The sequence below is a fragment of the Taeniopygia guttata genome, chromosome 2 (assembly GCF_048771995.1).
Source record: "Taeniopygia guttata chromosome 2, bTaeGut7.mat, whole genome shotgun sequence".
NCBI classification, from domain to species: domain Eukaryota; kingdom Metazoa; phylum Chordata; class Aves; order Passeriformes; family Estrildidae; genus Taeniopygia; species Taeniopygia guttata.
The window spans coordinates 86,999,156-87,017,590 of record NC_133026.1 but is presented as its reverse complement, the minus strand read 5'-3'; the positions used below and the strand labels follow the sequence as shown (position 1 = coordinate 87,017,590).

The 18,435-nt window shown below is 39.1% G+C and overlaps 1 protein-coding gene across 3 annotated transcripts in view; it reads left to right on the top strand.

Annotated features, from left to right (window-relative positions):
- The window catches only part of MOCOS (molybdenum cofactor sulfurase), a 211,579-nt gene that overhangs the window by 185,667 nt on the left and 7,477 nt on the right, over positions 1-18,435 (top strand). For 2 of the 3 annotated variants that reach the window (XM_030265788.4, XM_072924395.1), the window contains 5 exons: positions 3,862-3,943; positions 8,047-8,171; positions 8,767-8,872; positions 12,597-12,723; positions 14,984-15,088. In XM_030265788.4, coding sequence (XP_030121648.4) covers positions 3,862-3,943; positions 8,047-8,171; positions 8,767-8,872; positions 12,597-12,723; positions 14,984-15,088 — 545 coding nt within the window. Of the gene's footprint in view, positions 1-3,861; positions 3,944-8,046; positions 8,172-8,605; positions 8,735-8,766; positions 8,873-12,596; positions 12,724-14,983; positions 15,089-18,435 lie in introns of those variants that run through there. The other variant, XM_072924394.1, reaches the window with a different exon arrangement.

Here is an 18,435-nt window from a genome sequence, read left to right as displayed (position 1 = left end):
AGTCCTGCTGTTTTTTAGTCTCATTAAGTTCTTGCAACCTGTGGCATTTTTTAAAATTCTGGACAGTGAGATAATGGGAGTCTATTCCAGAGCTTACTGTTCCTAAGACGGCACAATGATGGAAGCACACACAAACCAGCAGGCTAAGGCTGAGCAGATAAATCTGTAGGGAGTTGTTCCAATATTTATTATGTTTTCTTTCTTCTTACCTGCAGTCTAAATCCATTATTTGTTTGTTGGTCTTACATTTTTAATCTTTTTCTTTTATCCCTTCACAAACACATGGGTCAGTGTTATATCTTCCACTTAAATAATTTCATGGCAGACAAATTTAATTTAATAAATTGACTCTTTCCTCGCAAATCCCACATTAATCCTTGCTGCTTTCGTCATCACACCTCCAGCCTGTCTGTAAGTGGTTGCAAATGCAGTACCTGAAGCTGAATGCTGCATGTGGGCATGCAGCATCCATGTGGTGGGGAGCAGTGGAACTCGCTTGAGCCAGGCTGGTTGTGCTGAAGCTCAGAACCTTCGCTGCCTGTGTCGGTGGCCGATGGCATTTCAGATCCGTAGCTCTTGGCCTGGTGACCGACAGCCACCTCCAGGTCCCCTCCTGCTCCGCTCCTCCATCCTCATGGAAGGCCGCCCACCCAAACCGCCTTTCCTCAGCCGCAGCGGCACGCATCTTTCCAAGCCGAGCTTTGCTTCCTCCAGCTCTCCCCCCGCTGCCCTCGCAGTCCCTGTGCTGAATTTCTCTGTTCTTTCCATTTCTGCCATGCCATTGCTTCGGTGAGTGTGCCAGCCCAGCGGCTCCGGCTGACCGGTGACGAGCTGGGCCGGGCCGGGCGCTGCCTCGTCCCTGCGCGGAGTGGCGGCCGCGGCGCTCCTGCGGTGCCGCTGCTCTCCGCGCTTTTCTGCCGCGCATCTCCGCCCGGGCCGCGCTTTGCTGGCTGGAGGCGCCTCTCTCCCGGAGAGAGAGAGCCCAAGGCAACCGTGAAGACTTTATCTGTGCCACTTTTAAAACATAATGAGTCTGTTCTCTCTTCCCCTCCAGGTACATGCTTTCCTCTCCTTCTAGAACAAAAACAAAACAAAACAAAAAAATCGTTTATGGCTATTTTATTTCAACGTGCCTTAATATTCTCTGTCTTCTCTGCCCAAGAAAAAATTGTCAGTATGATTTAGTGTGACTGCAACTACTTTAACACCTTTTGCTGAATTCCCTATGCGCTGAGACACCCTTTCAAGGGTTGTTCTTCAACCCCTGCATGTTGGGTGTCTCTGTAGGCCCAGCTGTGGATGGGCAGAACTTGCTGTCTGACCCACCCAGCTGTGCAATCCTGCCACCCATCCACCGTGGGTAGCAGGGATGGCAGAGTGGGGCTCTACACTGCCCAAAGCTGCCTGAAGGCATAGGATCTTTGCCTGACATGCCTGCAAAATTACTTGGCTTCCATGGCAGCTGGGGAGCTCCAGGTATTTCCTGGATCTCTGATGAAGGGGTTAAGTGAGAGCAGAGGGAGAGGAAGGGCTTGTGTATATTTTCTCACTGGCTGTACTTGTCTTCAGCAGAGGGAGTGAGATTTTCATTTTGAGAAGCTGTGTTTATTAATTTTGTCAAAATTATTTTCTTAGGCTATGAGGTTGTTAACAGGCATTCCCTATTTTGTTTACTGTTCGGAGTCTAACACAGCCTTGCTATCACAGAACCCACTTAGAGAAAATCAGTGTACCTAACTCTAAATCAGCCCTCATGGAAAGAAAGAATTTCATGTATCTTGAATGAAGTTATTAGAGGTTTGGCTCCCAGTAAGTGAAAGGTGGGCAGGAGCAAGTGCCTTCATTTCCAGAAATCCTATTACTGGAGTGAGAATCAAGGGAAATCTCCTTGTCCTCCTCCATCAAATACGTGGGAACACAGATTACATTGCACTTGTTCCTGACCTACACAAATGTGTAGCCAAACAGAATTTGGCTGAGAATACATTTCTGGAAAAGACTAATTTCTCTCTTTCCATTTTAGCTAACAATCAGCATTACTCTGGCAAGTTGGGAATTAGTTTGTCACTACACAGTGGGAGAAATTCTGAGTGTCGAGGAGGCACCTTAAAATATTGGAGTAGAAAGATACTAGCAAAACTAAGCAGCTAATTGCACTTTATGGAGTTTATTGTGCCTTCAAATAGTCATGTGCTACTGCCAATAAAAATAATGGGAATTAAGTGCATACACTGATGAAAGAATATACATGAATGGTTTATATTTTAGTCTATTGAAATAACAGAACTCTTAATTTTCCTCATTTGTTTTAAAATAGGAGCTATAACGACAAGATTTTTTTTATATTAATACTGTGAGCACATCTGTGAATTTTATTATCAAGCAAATTACCATGGAGAATGACAGCTTTTGCACTTTAGTAACTGGCAATGTTCTACTTTATTTTTTTGCTTTAAAGATAGAATAAAATTGTAATTAACAATGTTTAACTGACCTAAACATCACTGTAAAATGTGTACTGTTCAATAAAAATGTGGTATACTTGCTGGTGTATAAAAGCCTTTTTAAAGCCCTGAAATTCAATTTGAAGGAAATTTTGTGAGTATGCCTTTTTTAGAAAGTATTTGAAAGATATAACAGTTAAGAGTGCGTGCAGGATGAAATATTTCAAACTTGTCTTTTCGAGAAGGAATGATGCTAATGTTTAATTGTTTCAAAGTCCAAAAGATCTAGTTGATAAGATGATAACATTGCCTTTTTTTCAGGTTGTTGGAGGGTAGTTCAAAGCATTTTTTTCATGTATTATTTTTCTAAGTGAACCCAACTTTTACCCCTCTGTCTTCACTTATACACTAACATAATTAACCAAAGAAGAAGTAGACCACTTTCTATTTTGTAAAACATGCATAAAACAAAGTTAATAGTGGTGTTACAATGAACCTGAACTACATTTCATTACTCTTCAGAAGAAAATAAGCTAACTTGATTTCACCATATCACAGAGCTGGTAGAGCATGATTCTTATTTGTTTTACAATATTGTATAATATCAAAATATATAGTTATAATTCTGGGAAATTGAGGGGGGGGTGTTAAATTTTTGGTTAATATATGTTGCAGTGTAATGAAAAAGCTGGATTCATTGCAGACACACAGTAAAACACTTTGTTCTTCATTTAAGATTATTGTTTTCAATTAACAGAAAGAAAAGTAGTGCAGCTTTTCTATTTGGTTCTAGTAAACTACAGTACTCTTTCCATTTCTTTGGCTCATTCTGTTCAAGATGAGAAAAATGTGGCAGAAGTTAAGATAAATCATTACCAGGGTAATGATTGTTTATTCCCAGCTATTCATCTCCAAGTTTAAACCAGCTGGTTTAAACTTGGAGATGCATAGATGGGAATAATTATCTCATTTGCAGTTTTCCATACATTTTGTCTTGTCTTTAAATTATTGTAGTTTTGTCTCACAGCATATTTCTTTTTTTGAACAGACTGTGCTTCTTTTGTTCTTCCCTCCTCTTCCATCTTTCATCTTTCAGATCACTCAATCCCTCTATTCCAACATGCCAGTTTAACGTCATCTGCCTGAGATAAACAGAGAAGGAAATTACTCACAGCTGAAAATGTGTGTTTTTAAAATATGCTTTGATTACCACGGTCATCTGCAGCCTTTGTGCTTTGTTTTATCATTTGGAGCCACCTGCCGGCAGAGAATATAATTCTAGCAAAAAGGGAAAAAAAGTTTATTTGCTGTTTGTGAGACTGCTGTGACTGTGAAAATGAGCAAAAATATAACTTTTTTCATGACCCTATCATTCATTTTAATTTTTTTATTTAAATATGGCTGTCTTCCCACCTAGGCATGGACCCAATACGTGTGCCGCTAGAAGACAATACTGGAAAAGAAGCTGTGATCTGTGAGAGTAAAGTCTGTTCACACAGGTAAGTGAGATCAGAGAGTAACTGAAGCTGAAAATCACCGTAGTGACACTGAGGATGTGAACAGATGTACACACAGACAGAAGTCCTTGAAAAAGTGTGGAAAGCAATGAATGATTAGTGGACTAGGAGAGTAGTCCTATTTAAATAAGTTGGCATACCCAGTGTGTCTGATAGAAAACAGTACAAAATTTTAAAACATGAAAAAGGAGAGAAAGCACAGTAGAGTAAACTGACTTTGCCCTCACTTGAATGAGTGAGATCTGTTTTTTTACTTGCTCCAAGCATGAGAAAAAGAGGTGTCCCCAGTTACCTTCAAATGTCATCTGGGGGTCTCAGCAGGACTTGAATTCAATTCCCACATTTAATTGTGATCACGCTGGCATGGATTTAAAATTACTAGAACCTTAGAAGTTACAAACAGCTTTCCATATTTACAACTATTTTAATTTTGTTTTGACCACCCATGTTGTTCAGTGTCCCCTTAACAATCTTGACTGCAGGTATGTAAGTTAAATAACATTAATTCTAATCAGGAGACATACCACTTCAGTGAATATAACATTAGGAATAAAATTATTTCCTATCCATGAACTTAAGTGTTTATTCATCATATTTTCTAAGAACTTCCCGCAGTCTCATTAAGTTTGCTGAGTGGCAGTGTATCAAGTGCCTTCCTAAAGTACATTTGCATTATCTACTATGTTTCTTTTCAATGAGTCTCTTGGTGAGTCCAACTAAAAGAGCCATTTAAAGATTTATGTCTTCCTTTCACTAACGTATACTAATTCTTTGTAACCCTCTACATTTGCTTCTCTGGGTAACACATAAACAAACCAGCAGAAGACCTGGCAATTTCCCCATGGAGCCATGCAGAAAATTATCTTCTCCTTCTTTTCTACTAGCTATTCAGATGATAAAGAGGATCTTTTCCTCAGAAGTGTATTTTCCTCAGGTAGTGGAATCCACCCAAGAGTCATTTGTTTTAACCATCTGTCCCACTTCCCTTGGTGTTGACTCATCCCTCGCCTCCCCATGGTAAGCCCATCTATTGCAGGCTATAAAACAGCCTGAGTTATCTTTCTCTCTGTGTGCATAAAATTTGTTGCCATACTGTTTATTGTAGCTTCTCTTTCATGTAACTGACTGTGTCATTTTTATTGTATCAAATCGGAAGTTTTCATGGGAAACTTCTTAGAGTTTTATGAAGGGAGGAAAGAACAGAATGAATGAGAAAGGGGTTGTGAAAGCAGATTACAAGGAGTGGACTGTGATTTGCAAATAAACAAGACAGGAAGTAAGGCAGGATGTGTGAGCAACATTGATGAGGCTCTGAAACTGCACAAAGACCCAGTAGCCATTGATGACAGTTTCCAGTGTTTCAGCAGAGGAGCCTTCAGGGCTGAAAATAATGAGAAAAGCAGTGTTTTGCAAGAGGACAGGAGGTGGTCTGTGGTCAGGGGTCTTTTCTGCAACATGCCTAAGGTGAGAAGTGGGACCAAAAGTCTTTGTTTAAAAGGCTTTTATTAAAATAAATGCCTTTTCTAAGAACGTATTTTCTATTTATTAGATCTGTGCTCTGATGCTGTTATTTCATCCAGTTCTGTTGGCTTACTCTGAATTTAGACTGAGATAACTAAGAAAAGTACATGATGTAGAATCTGTAAGCAGTCATGTGAGGAAGTTTAATTTCACAGCAGCCGCGGAAGTTTAATGAGCCCAAATTTCCCTTCTTAAGCAATTCATCAATGTTAGCCTTCATCCCAGCAGGGGCTGTCCATCAGCATGTGCTGCCCACATCAGAGGGATGTGGCTTTTAGGTACAATGTCTACCAGTGGCATAAATTATAAAAGTAGAAGCTAATGTTGATAGGCTTGATATTCTAGAAGACCCTAAATGCTCAAGGTTGCTGCTTTACTGAAATAAGCAGGGACACAACCTCCTCTTTGATAGGTTGCGATATCAAAGAGATCAAGGGAAGTGTAGCAGTGATAGAAGACAAAGGTGTAGTTAAGCACAAGGTGAACTGAGCCCATTGTATTATATCCCATGGGATCAATATTTAGACTTCATCTGTCCTTGATTCTTGTTCTGTAAATTACCCTGCTAGAGGAACCAGTTGTAACGCACTCAAGCTAAATGACATAATAGAAAGATGAGTGGGAAACTCAAGGCAAACAGCAAGTGAAATCAGAGAGAAATAGGCTCTCCTTTATAAATTGCCTGACATGTGCCAAATGAAATGTAATGCTGACAGATGTAAAGTTATACTCCACAAAAATAAACACAAGCAGAAAACAAGTAGAATTGAGCTACAACAGAATGACTTTGACTGAGACCTTGAAGAGATGATGGTACTTGCTCAGAAAATGGTCTGACAATAAGGGAAAGCAATTTGAAAACACGTGTTTTGAAATACAAAAGCTACACAATGGAATTTGATGAAATACCAAGAATGGTGTGAGTCTCTAACTCAGCCACTGTGACTCAAAACAATAAGTGCATAAAAAGAGGGCAAAACTTTCTTCCTGATTTATACAGTATTAATTTCCAGCAGGCTGCCAGAGGTAATTGGCTCAGGAGAGATTTTAAACACCCCTAGAACCTCTGTGAAGGTGGAAAAAAATATTGGAGGAATTTGTTTCACCTGCACTGTTATCATGGAAGATTCATGTGTTCTTGTTAACAGCCTTCTCCCTAACTCGGTTCAGACTGTGAAATCTCATGTGGACAATCACCTTTTGGTCTCTTTCTTGACACGGTGCCTGCGTCTCATACTCTTACCAGAACACCATTCCAGTTCTAGGGCATCACTGGTTAGATGCAGCTGTGGTTGACACCTGTCCACTCTGAGTGCGGAGAGGGATGCAGAGCTGCACCATAATTCAGAACAAGCACTGAAGAGATACCAGATCCATGCAGGATTATAAAATCTCCTTGGTTTCAGTTCTCCTGGCTTTGTACCTGTGAAATTCAGTGGAACCCAACAGAGCAGTTTGTAAAGCGAAGCCAATTTCCCCTCAATACTGAGGCTTAGCACCTTTTGCTGCAAGCAGCTGTTTTCTTGTTTCACAAAGCAGATGGTTTCCATGCAGATCAACTTCTTTGCCCTTTGGGTAGGGCATCAAGGCGAGCATAGGAACACAACTACTTCACTTTCCTTGCTACAGGAATCCTTCCTAGATCATCATAAGAAGTTACATTCTTCTTACGTTTAAAGTTAGGTATCAATCCAATCTCTTTATGTAGTCAGTAGAGAGTTGAAGTTTTCCACAGTGAGAGTAATTCCATCCTCAGGTCTAATATAGATGGGAACTACTTCTTTCCATTATCTGTGAGTGAAACCCAGACAACTGATTCAAACTAGATGTCTGGATTTTGGAAGATTGACATTAAGTTTACTTAGGGCTGAGGAATCTAATGTCAAACAGCATCCATTTTCAGTGGCCTTTTTGGATTGAGAGAGATGATTTCAAAATCCCTCTAGGAAAGATTATATTCAGGTAAAGAAGGCAATTCTATTGCCAGCTTGCATATCTCACTAGACATTTTACGAGTAATGAAAATCATCCTTAGAGAGATACTTGGGCTCTGTTAGTGGAGCCATGTTTTAATGTGAAATGTCTGTAATAACATGAATTAAATTAGAGAAGTAACATCATTGTACCTGATGGAATCATTAAAAATTACACACAGCAGAGCAATCTTAAATTGAACTCAGATCATTCCTCTCTGTTTTTAGCAAAAAGTACAGACCAGAGTGTGACTATTTCATAATACTGTATTGTAATATTGTTATACGAGCAACTACGTATTGTACTTCAGAGTCAGTGTCTTCAGTGTAATGATTAATCCTTTATTCCACAGTAATTTTCCATACTAAACTAAATTAAATCTTGTGAAAGTCAACTTCAAGAGGAAAGGAGTAAACTTGAGGAAGTGGGGAGTTAGTCATGCAGAGCTTCACATCACACATTCATCAGACAATACGGATTCTGTACTTTGTATTGAAGGAAGCAGAATAAATATCTTCACAATTTGACTTCTGTTTTGCAAATTAATGTTTGGGCAATCAAATTTAAACTTCCTCTTTTTTTTGTAATAGGGTAAAAACATATGACTGTGGAGAAAGAATTGCTGGCTGGCTTTCTACGTTTCTTGGTCGTCCGTGTCGCTTGATAAGACAAAGTTCAGACATGAGAAGCAAGTCACATCAGAAAAATACAAAAGGTATGTTGTCATACGTAAAAATATTTGTGATTCCTCATGCACAAATCAGGCTCATGGACTTCACACCTAGTATGTATAGGTACCCTGATAAAGGCTGAAAGAGTTATCCAGTGTAGATCTAGTCATTATGTTTATACCAAAACTGACTTTTTGCTACCCTTCTACCTGTTAAATTTGGTGAAAATGTACAGATGCACCAGTAATGGGGGGAAAAGTTGTTACCATCATGACCATGATTTTGTCTGGAAACTCAAAGAGACCATTTAGAAAAATGATCGTGAAGAATCAAAGAATTTATTCAGAGACTAAATTTCATTACAAAAATAATTGGGAGTATTGAAAATGCACAGATATTGCTCTTGTAAACTATTTTACAAATTTAGCAAAATCTCACCTCTCAGTTTCTAACTGCATTGCATCATAACCATTTGCAGATTTGAGGGCGTCCTTGGAATATTTCCTTATTGCCTGGAACCAAATGATTAAACTATCAATGAGAATGAGTAAGAGGTCAAAGGAAAGATGAGGTGAAATTACTAATTTTTATGATCATTTTAGAATGTTGGATTTATTTTATTTATTTATTTATTTTTAGGTCTATCATCTGCTACAAACATCTCACTCTCTCTTGTGAATGAAGCACAATACCTCCTGATAAATGTAGCAAGCATTCTGCAGCTGAAAGAGCACATTTCTGCAAGGTAAGATGCTTCTGTCTCCAAACATCTCTTGGTGATTTTGGATTCCAGAACCTTGCCATAAGATTCCAATATAGGTGTTTCATGTGAAAATTTAGAGATAGTTACTTTTCAACATTCAAAAAATATATAGCTACTAAACTGCTATAATTACTAATCATTTTATGATTTCTGAAAATTTGGATTAAACACATGAACATCATCTGTCTACCAGTCATCTTTAGAAAATTTAAATGAAATTTTTTTCAAATTATTTGGTGGAAAGATATTGAGAACCAGCCAACTTCCATTTGTCAGAAGAACAAGGATAAAGAGGTTTTCTCGACATAAATCGTCTGGCAGGTAAAAATATAAAGTCTGACTCTGAACTATTTCTCTCCCATGGGAATTATTAAGATTTAGATTAAATATGCACAAGAGAAATACTTTGAAAGTATTTTCAGGACTGGAATAATTTTATTTCTTAATTTAATTGGGTTTTATTTATACAAAAGTGAGAGATAGAAGCAGCAAATAAAACACTGAGTCAGTCCATAGTTCAAAGAGAACAAATCCATTACCAAACAAATTTTCATATACTGACTACAGGAAATTTTTGTTTCTTGAATATAACTAGGAAAGGTTCAAATTCCACAAAATATCTTCCCTCAAGTCCTCCATTATGTCTGTGCATCCCACACCCTCAGCATTTGTATCTGAGCCCTCTTTTCCTGTCTCTTAAAACTTCTCTCTTGCTTCTTCCTGAAGTCATCTTCTCTTCTCTTAGTCACCCACCAAATATATCCTCTGCATTGAAAATTCCTGCTTTGAGTAGAAGAAGATATATGTATCTATGTATCTGCAGGAGGATATGTATATAGCTTCAGGATTTAAACCACTGACTGAATGAAGCATCACCAAGACCACTGGAGCTTGCATTGTCTGAGGATTATCCTTCTTCAGGAGAAGACAGTTGGGCGATTTTAGAATATCATGGGAAATATGTGTGGAAAAGGTTTGAAGCAGTCCATCTCTCAGTGTTGTGACAATTTATGTCTTCTTTTGAGGCTTGACTGGCTGGGTTACATCTCCTTGGAAGGGCACTTCTTGCAGACATCCCTTATTCAGGATGGGCTTTTTCCATTATAAGACTCAGTGTGGAACTTTCCAGATACAGGGATTAGAGTGCAAAGATGAAGAGTAAGAAGCAGCAAGTGAGGACAAAGGAGAAAAATGAACTTGAGCAAAACATTCAATGCCAGATGATACACTGATTTTATGCCTAATATCTTCCAGTACAACTAGGCTTGTAATCTCCTTTTCCTCAAAGGAAACTCCAGATGTGACCAGAGCTGTAATGGTGACTGAGAAGCATCTGGCTTTCCACTCTGCAGTGTGAGTTGGAAGTGTTCTCCCTTCCATGCATTTTGTCATGCAGTGCCTTCTCTGGGTGCTGGAGAAATAAATTCAGATATACAGCATCCTCATTCTGCACTGTTACTAAATAATGGTATATGGACTTTCCAAATATTAAACTATCCTATGGACATTTAAGAACTGCATTTATGGCTCTTTATTAAATATTGGAGGGTTTTTAGGAAGTATTATTCTGTTTCTTGGCATTTGGGTTTTGTTTTGCTTAAATGAAACCTGCTAAATTTTACAACACAATTTCAATTTCAATTAAGTTTTTATAATTTCTCTTAGTATCTTTCATAAGTAAAAACCAGTCTTCCAGATTTCACTTAGCTCTTGAGAGGTGATCTAAAACAGAAACAGCAATTCAATTAAAAATTAGAATCCACCATACTGTTGGAGGGCTACATGTACCTGCAGACATTTGTCTGTCTGGTGTTTTTATTGCAGGTCACCTCCATGCAAATCCCTATGGCCTGTCCTAATGCTCGAGTGTTCTTGTTGAAACTATAACCCTGAAGATAAAAATATTAATTTTCAAGTTTGCCTATTAAATATAGGTAATGCATTCTTCATTGCAGCACTCACTGCTGTGAAAATCCAAAGCTCCTAAGCTGCCTTTGGCACATTATGCTGATTTTCAAAACAGGTCTATGTTGGGATTTTCAGGATGAAGGTACCTGCCACTCCATCCAACCAAGGCATTTTGTCGGAGAAGAAATAATGGAAGTTTACTCAGATACATGTTGCCAAGTAGTTATAAGCATTTCTGAGGGCTGGGGGAGGTTCAAGAGCGGTGAAGTATTCTGGATGTGAGCCTGAGCAGGTTGAAGGCAGTGAGATCGGGGGTAGGGGCATTGCAGTCTGAGTTCAGCAGCAAGGGGTAGATTAGTAGAAGCTTGAAGGTTTTTTCAGCAGCGGTCTCAGGACACTGCAGGCCGAGTTCTGAGGTTACTGGGCTTTTGATGCTACCAGTGCAGGCTGGGTGGCAGGCACTTAGATTTTGCAAAACACAGTCAAAACTAGAGGCTCCACAGCAACCAAGCTCCAAGAGCCCACAGCGAAGCTTGGAAGCACAGCAGCATAATTGAATGTGTTCACAAGTAACTGCTATTTTCCTTCTTGTTTGTATGAGCACTGGCATAATCTGCTTCCTGTTGGCTCCCACCTCCTGCATTCATTACAAATTGTGTCTCAGCCATGGGATTACCTGTGGGATCTTGAGGAAAAACCTGTAGTCTTGCAGCTTCCCATCCTACCTTCTACCCCCAGGCTGCTGGAGCCCTTGTGAACACTGGGGCTTGGTGGAGCTAGGCTTCTGTGGTCTGACTGAAAGTCTGCACAGGCAGTTTATCCTCATGCAGTTTTGTCTGCTAGAGAAGATCATCCAGACTGTTTAAAATAAAACCAAGCTCTTCTTTTTTTTTCACCTAACAGGCCACATCTGCCAGGACTGCTTGATGTGAAGTTTTCCCTATACTTTGATTCTGCATTTTTTTCTCTAACTAAAATACATTTTAAACTGTATGTCCATACTTTCTTCTTTTTTTTTTTTTTTCTTTTGGGACAGAAATGCCTCTCTTCACTTCTTAGCCATGTTTCTGCCTCTGCTGTAGGATGTCATATCCCTAAGTTGTCAGAGTACAGTTTATGGAGTATCAAAAATGGTTACTGTCTTAACAGCTAATGCAAAAAGAAGCGTTCTTCTCCACTAACTGTGGCACTGAGAGAACCCTCTGGAAAATTTTACAGTGTCTTTTTTTTTATTATTTTTTCTGGTACTGTTCAAGTTCCCCTTTAGAAGAAGAGTGAAGAATGGCAATTCGAAGATGCAGCAAAATTTCTGATATTTGTATGCAGTCTGATGCTTTTTCTGTCTCATATACATTCTCCACACTGACACAAATCTACACTCTGGCAGCTCAAATGCTTGTAAAGAGGGGGAGATATCACCACACTGAGATTAATTTTTTTTAAAACACCTATCGTTTGGTGCAATCTGCTGCCTCCCAAAGGCAAATAATAATAATATGAGGGATATATTCTCTCATAAAATTATTTTACTGGCCTTTTTCACCTTCAGCAACTGCTGGTTTTGTCCCTTCTGACATTGCAGCATGTGCAGAATAAAATTTTATTTGCCTTTGGTTCCAGAAGCTTCTATTTTTACAATATTTAACAAGTCAAATGATTACTAACTGAAAAGACCTTTTTACTTGTTACTTTTTACTTGTTTACTATTAGCCTTACATATGATAACAAACTGGGAATTTTCTCATATGTGTGGGTTACAATTATTTTTTTCTTTTGCTCTGTCAACCCTGTGAGACAGATTGAAGGAGCCATTGGAAATAGAGGAATTGATCCGTCGTTTCCGTGCCAACATTGTCATCAGTGCACCAGAGTCCTTTGAAGAGGAAGAGTGGGCTGAGATTTCAATAGGTGCTCTGCAATTCCAGGTGTGACCTTCTCTCTCCTGTCCACACCCCAGTGTATCACAAAGCATTTTGATTCCTGGATATAAACCAATTTTTGCAAGGCTTTGACTGGAATATGGGCAGCACACTTTGTGCAGGTGAAATTTATGAAGTGTGTATAAAAAAGAAAGACGTGATGTGTCCTGTGAAAAACATACTTCAATATATTTAAGAGGTTTTGCCAATTTTTTCCACACTTTTATTGAATTTTATAATTCATAGTGTTTCTTATCTTTATCTATTTGAACCGAATATTAATCAGGTTTTTTGAGGCAGAGTTTACAGTACATATTTAGCCAGTGCATCAGCAGAGAATACTTGTTGCTGTTAAGCACAGTAGTCCAAATGTGACCTCACATTAGTGCAAATCAAGCAACTGATGGCCAAAAGACTGGACATGAACACAAGTGAACACCCATGGTCTGTTGCCCTCTGTTGTTTGCATCTTATCCTAGTCTTCATTCAAGGAATATTTCTAATTCTAGCCTGGTAGGGTTTTTTGGTATGTTGCACTTCGTATCATAGCTAACAGCATAATGTCCTATGTATGGTAAGGAAAATAGTGAAGAGTCAGACCGTGATTGTAAATACATTGTTTCAAGAAAAACTCTCAACAAAGAATCTGTGAAAGCTACATGACACCTAAGGGAATGATGCACACGTGTATTAAATATTCTGCTGAATTTGTCTGGCCAAGAGATATTAAATATATACTTGAAGATATCCATAGTTAGAGATTATAATTTAAGTGTGAATGACAGGAGTACCGAGGCCAAATCTAGGAGATGTGATAAGCAGCACTTTTTTTTTTCTGGTCAGCATGCTGTAGGACACTTTTTCAGCAAGGGTGTAAAATGTTGCTTATCTACTCTCTTCCTATGTGTACTTTGATCAGTAAGCTGCAATATGAGTTATAGAAAATTGAGGAAAAATTCCTATAAGTAAGAAATGAGGAAGCCAAAGGACAAAATCCGTGGTATATAGCTTGTTGGAGGCTGGAGTTACACTGGGGAGTTCAGCTGAGGATCCTGTTGATAAGTTACTGTAAAATTACAGAATAAAATCCTTTCCTATTTCTGGCATTGGTATACTTTATGAATACAAGGCAAAAATAGCAAAGCTTATGTAACTTGCATTGTCTTTTCCCATCTCTGCTAAGTCCTCTTTCTGATACTGATGTAGTAACAGCAGAAATTATGTTAATGCTTCTTTATGCCACAAAAATGGTAGAAGCTGTTGAACAAAATAAAGCAGGGAAAAAATATTTCCTTCTCTGTCATGTTGTTCTTTTAAATAAAAAAAAAATAGAGCTGTCGAAAATAATTTTCTAAAAGAGCTGGTGTTTGGCGTTGATGATTATGCTGAAGAGTTATACAAGCAGTCTAGATGCATCTCAAAAACTTGAAATATCACTTCAGCACATAAAATGTTTGAAGTGTAGGGTTTAATTATTTGCCCTATTTGAAATTTATGGCACATTTTGCAAAAGTAGAATGAGTATACTGGGATACTGTAAGATACGATTTCTGTAATGTATAGCTTTGCTAAAGTTAGGGATACAGTGTTAAGTGAAAGTGCAATATGTCGTCCTTCTCCATTTTAAAGTTCTAACAAGAAATTTGTTGCAGGGTTGCTTTGTTTTTGTTTTTTTTTCTAAAAACATACTTTAGTTCAAACAACAATTAGCTTTAAAAACAACTGCATATGATGTTAACATCATGTGTAATAGATGATAGAGGATGAATTATTTCTTCTGATTAGGTAAACTTGTATATTTAAATATTTTACATTCTGAGTATCTAAAAGTGCTGTGCATATAAGAAATATATTGTGCATTTCATCTCCCCTAAAACAGTCCCAAGAAAAACCTCCTTGGGTTGAATCCTGAGGCATTGGCTTAATTTTGTATTCAGTTCTTTGGGCAAGCAGCCCTGCTAACCCACAGAAGAAATGAAGCCATCAGGAAATACAAATATGTAAATGTCTAGTATTTCTCAGATTATGTGTCTGAGAAAGTTTTCCTTAAAAAAAAATTAAAAAGTGTATTAAAAATTCAGTGAGATTTTCGCAAGTAGACCTACTACATTAGGTGAATAGACTTGACCTTTTACATAATGAAAAACCACAGAAAAGGTATGCAAAAGGTATGTGTTTAATATATTATGATGGTTGGAAGCTTGTACTGTTCTATACTGTACTGCTTTGATAAACAGCCATGAACTTTCTTTAACTAAAATTTCAGGTTGTGGGTCCATGTAGCAGATGTCAAATAATCTGCATTGATCAACAGTCTGGGGAACGAAACAAAGAAATTCTGCAGTCCCTGTCTGCTGCCAGAGGTAGAAAGGTCAGTACAGTACTTCAAAATAGCTGTAATGAAAGATGTAGTGACTTTATTGCATGGGTAGTGAAATATCTGCTTAGCAAATATTCACACTTAAGTTGTTACCATTTGGATTTTTTTCTGCAGAAAGAGGATGCACTTACAACCCAGATATGGTATGGTTTATTTCTATAAAATGCTCAATACATTTTTTATTCAGAAATGGACTATTACTATGCATTATTTTTAACTGTGCTTGCTTTTATTCTGTATGTACTTATTTACAGTGTGTTTATTTTAGTCTTAAAAGCACAAGCTGATGCACTGATGTCATTTAAGAAAAGAAATATGCTGAAAAATCAGAAAGTGTTTGAAATTATACAGTTGGCATGTAATACTAAACTTTATTCTTACCCTGAGAAATTAGTTAGCAGGAAAAACAGAGCAGATGTGAATATAGTCAAAGTGGAGAGTAATTGCTTAGGAAAGTGACCAGAAAGTAAGTGTGAAATACAGGTGTTTATTTGAGGTCCTGCTTCCTAAGATTGCATTGCTTCTCAGATGATGGCTAGACAATTTGGCATCCCAAAAGCCCCACAGATCTCCTCATACGTATTTATTTAGCAGAAAATCCTTATTCAAAATTCATTTCTTCCTGTTGGTTAAGCTTCTGTTGTTAAAGTGTCTCAGGCAGTCGGGGCTTGGGAGCCTTGCCAGTACCTGCCAAACAGCGGAGTTGGGGCACAGCACCAGCACAGAGCAACAACAAATAGGCTGAAAATCATTCAACCAGACAATGCACAAACAAGTTTACAAATACTGCATTCAGAGTTTGGACAAAAAAAAAAAAAAAAAAAAATTATTCATCTCAGTGATTCATTAAGCAAACAAAGGGCTTTCTTTTCGCTGGCCCTTGTCCTTGGTGAGTAGCTCCTGCGGCTCCGTGTGGGAGCCAGCCTGGTGCAGTGAGCTGGGGAAAGGCGCAGGCAGGGCCGGCTGTCGAGGCACAGCTCCCTGCTGACCTGAGGTGACTTAGGCTGGCACAGCAGGCTCTGCTCCAGGTCACCATGGTACGTGAGCCTTTGTGAGATGGGCTCCTGGCCACGGTGGGTGCCTGAGGACAGGGCCCCTTTCCGAGTAATGTGAACAACAGCTGCAGCATCTGGGGCACTTCAGAGCACATTTGGACACTCGGGACAGGGATATTCCCTGCTGCCACATGAGGCAGAGGGTTTTTTGTGTCCATATGGGTTTTACTGGATTATGACTTGAAACCTCTGTGGAGAGAAAGCATTCTGTACTCAGCGAGAAAATGGCAACAAAACCTTACTCAGTATGCAGATTCTCAGGAGAGGCAAAGCATCTTCTGCACGTTTTCCACAGCAAAGACGAGCTCCTCTCTCATTCTGATTAACTCAACAATGAAGAGATTTTCTTGATGCACAGCTAGAACCAAGTGGCTCATTCAAACAGGACTAAGGCAAAGAGAGCAATCCAGCCTCTGGAGAAGGAGCTGGCACCTGATGAAAGCCACGCTGCGAGCCGAGGCAGGCGCTGCTGATCCCCGCGGCGGAGTGCTCTCCCTGCCTCAGCTGTGCCGATGTTCACGCCGCAAAGACACGGCCATTCAGCCTTGGTGTTTTCCCAGCCTTCAGCGCTGCTGGCAGATGGGGTCTTGTGAGCCTGCCCTGCTCTGCGAGAGGGTGAGTCCTCTGGCTTAGCTGACAATTGAAAGGGAGAGTTGGAACTGGTAGCTTTGCCTGGTCTGGTCTGAGAAGGCCTCCGAGCCCATTCCTCCTGCAGGTCGCCCCTGTGGTGGTGGGCACCATCTGGTTATCAGCGAGCAGCACCCAGGAAGGACTATGGCATTTTAGTGTGCTCAGAGCACCCAGGAAGGACTATGGCATTTTAGTGTTCTCAGCAGTCCTAACGGAGGAGACTGATCCAAACCTTCCACATCTCGAAGTGGGGAGAGAGAAGGAACATCGAGTTCATGTGACTGTGTTAAATCGCAGAGCTAATCCTTTGGTGACTCATATCTCTACCATGTGCTTTTCTGCTAAGGAGCTGTCTAATAGACTTAATTTTCTTTTTTTTTTTTTTTTTTTTTAATCAGATGCAGATTCAGTGAAGGAATTCAGCAGTGTATGCATCCATCTGTCAATAATCTGATTCAAACTACAAACAAAAACTATTGCAGAAAAATAAGATTTAAGAAAATTTCCCAGGTTTTTGGAAAGTTGCTGTAACAACCTGATTGCCAAAACATTAAAGATAGTGCAGATAGAAAAGAGACCCAGATGTCAATATTTACAGTTTTATTTTGGTTTTTTTCCAAGAACACCAACCTGAAAAAATTACATTGAAATTTATCAAACAAGTAGCCCAAATAGCAGCACTGCCAATGAACTTCAATAACGAGCTAAATAATGTAAAGCTTATAGGAGGTTGTTCAATATTTATTTCTAAAATCCTATTTTTCTCCACTCCACTGAGAACCTGGTGCTTCAAAATGAAAGATGGAGCCTTTGCATAGATGGATTGCAGCTGAAAGTCAGAACCAGCTACTGTAACTAGCCACCCAAGCAATTTACATCTTTCCCGATAAATGCAAAGCATGTTGTTGAAGCCTTGCCAGCTACTTTTTATGAAACCTTTTATGTCATTGTTTGACACAAAATGTAAACACCTTTATAAAGTGAACTTGAGCTTTCTGAAGAAACACTCATAAAGGATTCCTTCTGTAATTTTTGACTGGAAAGGAAAGATGAGCTCTCCTCGTGTGACAGAGTGCTCTCTGTTTCTGCAGGAGATTAGGAAAGACTAGATAACTCCATTAAGCAAATGGCCACATGCTGTTTCACATGCCTCACCACCTGACATAAACACACATGGATGGCAAAGGGAGAACACAGCATTCCTGCCTCTCTTTGGTGTTTTGCAGATGCCGTTTAGCGCTAATGATAGCGGAAGCCCTGTGGGTAGATTTGCAGCAGTGCTATGAGCTGGGACTTGCTGGCAAGGTAGCAAAGGGAATTATTGCATTAGCAGTCTGCCCGGGTCTAAATGTATGGCTAGCACTACATCAAGGGAAATCCATGATGTTTGCACATGCCTTCATACACTAAAAAGCTTATGTTTTTTTCTGGGGCCTGTTAATCCTCCTTTATGTATCTTATTGTGCCTTGGGAGAGCTTCTTTTCCTGCAGAATTAGATGCCATGCCTTTGGATTGCTTACTAAAACATTAGCGAGGATACCAAATTACCTTTCTTATCTGATGCATCATTATCATTTTTTTCATAGTAATGCAGGGCTTTACACCATGCAATGCTTTTTATTCAAATATCTGGAACATTTGAGAACAGTGAT